This window comes from Muntiacus reevesi, chromosome 6, assembly GCF_963930625.1.
Source record: "Muntiacus reevesi chromosome 6, mMunRee1.1, whole genome shotgun sequence".
In the NCBI taxonomy this organism is placed as follows: Eukaryota; Metazoa; Chordata; class Mammalia; order Artiodactyla; family Cervidae; genus Muntiacus; species Muntiacus reevesi.
Window position 1 is genome coordinate 62,185,797 of NC_089254.1, and position 6,053 is coordinate 62,191,849.

At 53.5% G+C, this 6,053-nt stretch overlaps 1 protein-coding gene across 1 annotated transcript; it reads left to right on the forward strand.

Moving 5' to 3' along the window:
- Positions 1 to 522: 522 nt before the first annotated feature.
- On the forward strand, positions 523 to 4,814 carry INMT (indolethylamine N-methyltransferase). The gene is made up of 3 exons (XM_065939850.1): positions 523 to 689; positions 2,107 to 2,314; positions 4,211 to 4,814. Exons 1-3 carry the CDS (start codon positions 536 to 538, stop codon positions 4,638 to 4,640), a joined length of 792 nt encoding a protein of 263 aa, XP_065795922.1. The 5' UTR covers positions 523 to 535; the 3' UTR covers positions 4,641 to 4,814.
- Positions 4,815 to 6,053: the final 1,239 nt, after the last annotated feature.

Genomic DNA, 6,053 nt, shown 5'->3' on the forward strand with positions numbered 1-6,053 from the left:
CAGTCAGTGAAATTTTAACCATTTCTGCATTTTGTTTTCCATGCTACAGGGTTTTCCTTTCTGGGTTTCATTTTCCCAGCAAACCCAAAGAGAGAAGGATACTTGACCTGATCCAGATGCTTGGCCTCTCTGTGCCTTTGTCTTTATCACTCTTTGCCCATCTCTGTCTCTCTCTTTGTTCTGTGGCCCAGACCCTCTGCTTCATTCTCCCCCAAATCTAACCCCTGCCAGCAGCATCTACATTCAAAACATCACCTCTCAGAAGTGAAATACTGAGACCCACACCCCCCACCCCCGGGAGCATTTGTTGACTATCCTGTTGCATTTCTGTGTTTTGATAATTACCAAACAGATAAACCCCAGTCAGAAAGCTAACATGTGGCCTAACTCCATGATGTGCAATCCCAGCTCCTCCCTGGGAGGGAGGGTCTCTCTGATGACATTACGACACTCCCGATGGGAAGGGCCTGGGAAAAGAGGGTAGATATAATGGGGAACTGCAGCAGTGGGAGATGCAGCAAGGTTTGCAGCCAGAATGGAGGGCAAGGTGTACACAGGAGACGACTACAAGACAAAGTTCAACCCCAGGGACTACTTAAAGACCTACTATGCCTTTGATTCAGGCACTGTAGCTGAAAACGAAATCTTGAAATTCCTCCTGAATAATCTCTTCGAAACTTTCTCTCCAGGTGAGTGTCTGGTCTCCATCTCAGGGAGACCACGGGGCTGCACCTTTCAGGAAGGGCTTTTGGGGGCAGGGGACCCAAACTCTGGGACACCGCTCACCTAGGATGCTGAAAAGGCAGCCCAGCTGTGAGGACCGTTGCTGGGTGGCCACTCGGTGGAAACCAAGCACTGGCCTTTGCAGCCCAGGAACCAGGCCTGAATCTCTGATAGTCCACCTCAGTTTCTTGCCCTGGGAAACAGGAAGGTAACTCCTGAACTGTGGAGCTCATCGACTCATGCTGGTAGGGATAGGAGACAAGAGATATGAACATACTGCTTGCCTCCCCTTCAGTGACCTAAAAGCGGCTTACAAGCCTGGGATCATGAGCCCCCTTGAAAATCTGATGAAAGATATGGTATACACACAACACAGAAACACTCCTAATCTTTTACACAAAATTAAGGGGGTTCATGGATACCCAAAGCCAAACCACAGAGCTCAGTTTACAAATTTCTGCTCTGAGGTGTCAGGCTGGGGGGACCGGCAGAGATTATCACCTGAGTCTTCCATGCACACAAGCAGAGGCTCAGGTGGAAGACACCAGGGTGGCCAGCCCATGTCAGACCGCATGTCAGTGGCAGCCGAAAATCTCAAGATCAGTTCATGCAGGGCTGTCTTGTGCACAGTTGGGCAGGGAGTGCACTGAACAACTAGGGAATTACTCAGTCAATCGACAAATCTTGCCTTATGTAATCAATGCCAAGAAAGGGATATCAAGCAAGGTTCACAGAAATACAGACAAAAGAAAGCTTAAGCCTCACAGAGAAATTTTAGGAGACTCTAGAGGAAGGACTGGGATTAATGCTTGGAAAATGGACTAGTTTCAATGGAGAAGGATGGAGGGAGGAAGCAGGGAGAGAAGGGTGATGTACTTATATTGCTCTTCCCCCAACTCATCACTAGATCCTCTTGCCTTCTGTAATTGGTTGAGCCAGTTTTAAACCCCCTGGCTCAGCTCTCATCCTTTATCAGAAGCTCTGTCCTTGCAGCAAGGAAGTGGGAGGGGGGCCTGTGGGGTCACTCTCACCATTGCTTTAAACCCAGAGTCAGAAGACTTGCCAATAAACCAGCTTGTACCAAGAAGCCAACCTGAAAGCTGCCCAGAAGGGCACGACTTGCCCTAACAGGGCTCCAGAAGCAACCCTTGAGGCGGCAGGGGGATCTAGTGTGTGCTAGCCTGTGCCCCACCCTCCTCTCTCACCCTCCTGAGCCCCCGGCGTAAGGGCTAGACCCCCACACAGTCCAAGTACTGCCCAAGGGAGGGTTGGGCCCCTGAGAGTCACCCTGGGGAAAGGGCACAGACCGGCATCTCCATCCACCACAACTGGCATGGAGCCAGGTGTCTGCCCCCCACACCTGGAACACGCTACCTCCTGCAGGAGGCGTGGGAGGCGACATCCTGATCGACGTCGGCACAGGCCCCACCATCTACCAGCTGCTCTCGGCCTGCGAGGCCTTCCGGGAGATCATCGTGTCAGACTACTCGGACCTCAACCTCCGGGAGGTGGACAAGTGGCTGAAGAAGGAGCCGGGGGCCTATGACTGGTCCCCAGCCGTGCAATACGTGTGTGAGCTCGAGGGAGACAGGTATCCACAGCCACCATCCTTCTCCCCACCCCCACAGGCCGGAGGCCAAGCCTGCCACCCTGCATCACTGGCCGTCTCCCTCTAGGTTGTTCCTAACCCACCTGGGTCTCTGGCCCAGAGGACATCCCTCCCTTTGAGTGTGTCTCACCTCCAGCCTCAGAGTTGCCTGTGCTCTAAGCTTCGGTTACCTTATTTGCTCTCCATGTTCTGCATCCCATCCATCCTGTGGGACCTATTTCAGTCCCACCTCCTCCTGGAAGCTCCCCTGATTGCTCCAGCACACGCAGATCTCTTTCCTCTCAAAACTAGTGGTTCAGCTTCCACTTTACCTAGTGTTGGAGGGGCACTTGTTATGGGAAGACATGGGCTTCTTGGAATCGCCCACATCTATCTCCTCAGCACTGCTACCAAGTCCCAGAGACCAACAGCACTCACCCCCTCCAGGCACTTCCCCTTCCCATTCACAGAGAGGGAATCCATCAACCAGAGTCCAGGAAACCAAGGCCCAGACGTGGAGAGTGCCCTCTAGGCCACCTTAGAGCAGGACAAAGACCAGACTTTAAATTCCTGCCCCATCTCTGGTCATGGGGGCCTGACCCAGTTACAGACAGGGGCAGCCTGAAGTGGAACAGGGCCTCAGGATGCAGAGCACAGGGTCTCTGCATCAACCCAGCCTGGGCTTCATACATTCTTGTCATCATTCACAGAGAGCATTCTGAGAGTCAGGTCACTTCCAGATACTGAGACTAGCACAGTGAATAAAGTCTGCCCCACGGAGCTCACATTCTAGTAGGGAGGACAACATCACCAAAGTAGATGGAGGTAGGGATTCAGGGAAAAACAAGTGTTCTAGGGAAGACTCTCCAGCTGACGGGGCCTGGAGAAGTGCGGGTGCTATGTTAGGTGGCAGGGTGTCTTACTCACCTTGAGCCATCATACAAGATGCCATAGATGCAGCGGCTTGAACAGAGATGCTCTTTTCTCACTTTCTGGAGGCTGGGATCTCAGGATCAGGCCTTGAACTTGGTGAGGGTGCTCTTTCTGGCCTGTAGATGCCGTCTTGCCATGTCCTCTGAAGAAGGAGCGGGAGAGTAAGCAAGCTCTCTAGTCTGTCTTCTTGTAAAAGGCACAAATCCCATCATGAGTGGCCCCACCCTCATGATCTCATTTACCTCTATTTACCTGCCAAAGGCTCCATCACCAAATATATCCACATACATGTTAGGGTTTCAGCATATGAATATGATGGGAATTCAATTCAGTCCCCAGCAGATGGCAAGAGGAGGCCTCTCCTCTAAGAAAGAGCCCTTGGAGTAGCTCCCTGGGAGATGTGAGGGCGAAAGGATGAGACGACCTGGAGAAAGAGAGTCAGGCAGAGGGGATGGCAAGGGCAAAGGCCCAGCTGTGGGAAAGAGCTAGTTTAAAGAAGGATATTTACAGGGTCAGGGGCTACAGGGAGGAGGAATGGGGATATGTTGCATAATGGGTGCAAAGTTTCAGCACGGGTGATGACAAGTTTTGGAAGCAGAAAATAGTGATAGTTGCACACATTGTGAATGCAATTAATGCCCCTGGATTCTACAGAGTGACTGAAACGGCAAATTTTTGTTATGTCTTTTACAACTTAAAATTAATAATGCAATATGCTAAAATTGAGTTATTCACAAGAAAGACAGAAAAAAGGAGGAAGAGGAAGAAGGAGGAATCAGATGTCAAATGCACTGTCACCTATCAGCTGTGTGGCCTTGAACAAATCACTCAACCTCTGTGTGCCTCAGTTTCCTCATCTATATAATGAGGGAAATATGATCTTCATAGGCCCTTAGGAAGGCCACCCTGGGAGGTGGGGGATGTTGTCCTAATTGTCATTGTCACCTCATTGACCCTCCCTCACAGGAGCAAGTGGCAGGAGAAGGAGGCCCGGCTCCAAAGGACAGTCACACGGTTACTGACATGTGATGTGAACCAGCCCCGTCCTCTGGGGTCGGCCCAGGTGCCCGCAGCGGACTGCGTGCTGACCCTGCTGGCCCTGGAGTGCGCCTGCCGTGACGTGGACGCCTACCGGGCAGCCATCCGGAGCCTGGTCGGCCTACTGAAGCCAGGCGGGCACCTGGTCACCTCGGTGGCCCTGCACTTGCAGAACTACATGGTGGGACCCAGTAAGTTCTCTGGCCTCCCACTGGAGAAGGAGACAGTGGAGAAGGCCTTGCAGGAGGCCGGCTGCCAAGTGCTAAAGAGCCAGTACCGCCCTATTAACTACTCAGAGGCCTACTGCATCAACGAGGGCCACTATTTTGTGGTTGCCCGCAAGGGTCCTGGGGCCTGAGTCCAGTCTGGCAGACAGGGCCTGCCCGGAACGGGAAGTCAGGGTCCCAAAGTCTAGTAAGTCTGGAGCCCCCCACTGCAGAGTCAGCCTGAACACCATCCCTTCCATCTTATTACTATGTCCCCAGGTCACAGGTGAAAAGCGAGTTCTCCCTGCCCCCAGCCCAGGTATCCATCCCCCACACCCTTTTCCATTTCATCCTGCACCATAAGTCAGGAAAATAAAGTGGCTCAGCCAGACTCTGTCTTGATTTGGGTCACCCACTCCCCGATGCAGATCTGAAACATGGATTTGAGAGTAAACAGTTTACCTGTGAGAGGATCCCAGGAAACACACAGGAACGACAGAAGAAAAGAAGGCAGGCAGGCGGGCAGGTAATGAAGGTGGGTCATCAAGTTCGTCAGAACAGTGGCAACAGGTCTTCGGTTGGGAGGCCTCAGAGTCACCCATCCTCAGGAATCTGGGGCTTTGTCACCAGTATCATGATAGAGCCTCAGAGAATGGTCAGCTGAAGCAGGCCAGGCAGGGCAGGGAGTCCGGCTGCCCCTCCACATGACCAAGAATTGGAGCTTTGGGAAGACCTGAGTCACGTCTCTAGAAGCACCTTCATGAGGCCTCGTGTCTCTCAAGACACTCCCTGTCCACACAACTGGCCAGCTCGCAGCCCGACCAGCTCCTGACCCTGGGCTGACATGTTCTCTCTGGCATGTGGGAGAGTGTTGGCCTTCCACCACCCGCGCCTGGCTCACGTGTGAAGCCCTTAATGCTCTCTGCACTGGGGCAGGAGCCCCTCACAGCGCCCACTGTCCACCGTAGTCCATGCCCCACACAGCAGGCCCCCTGAGCAAATGCAGTCAAGCCTCTGGACCCAGGACCAGGTCTCAACAGGTAAAAGCCTGTAAGTCCCTCCAGCACCTGGCAGCTGCCTCCCGTCCTGAAGTCACCACGCAGGGCTCCCTGAACCAGTCCAGCCTGCACGTCCTCCCTACACAGGCTCGTTCTGTCTCCTCCAGCCCATGTTCCAGCTCTGAACAGCTTCCAGGAGGAAAGGCCAGTGACAGGGAGAAGAGCTGAGCCAGGACGCTTTACCCAGTTGCTAGCCTGCTGCTAAAGCCCGGGGTTTTCCCAACTGCTTCCATTGTGTTCTGGGGGTCCCTGAGCCTTCTGGCAGAGGGCAGCAACAGGAAAGTCCTCTTCCTTCCCACCTCAGGTGGGTCTTGGGGTTCAGGCAGCAGAGAAGGGGCGATGCGGTTGCCATGGCTCGCGATGGCCACCAGAGGGCACTGCAGGGCAGGAAGCAGCTGGCAAAGTGCAGGAAGGACAGATGTCAGGGGCCTCCTTAGGAAAGAAAACTCACCCAGCAGAGAAGCCATGACCCGCATGCTCAGAGGAACCCGAAAACCCTTGGAGAGT

What these genes read in the sequence shown, in the direction of transcription:
- INMT (XM_065939850.1), top strand. Translation starts at nt 536, where the DNA reads ATGGAGGGCAAGGTGTACACAGGAGACGACTACAAGACAAAGTTCAAC. An exon ending in CTTCGAAACTTTCTCTCCAG is followed by an intron (nt 690 to 2,106) that starts GTGAGTGTCTGG and finishes TACCTCCTGCAG; the next exon opens with GAGGCGTGGGAGGCGACATC. An exon ending in TGTGAGCTCGAGGGAGACAG is followed by an intron (nt 2,315 to 4,210) that starts GTATCCACAGCC and finishes CCTCCCTCACAG; the next exon opens with GAGCAAGTGGCAGGAGAAGG.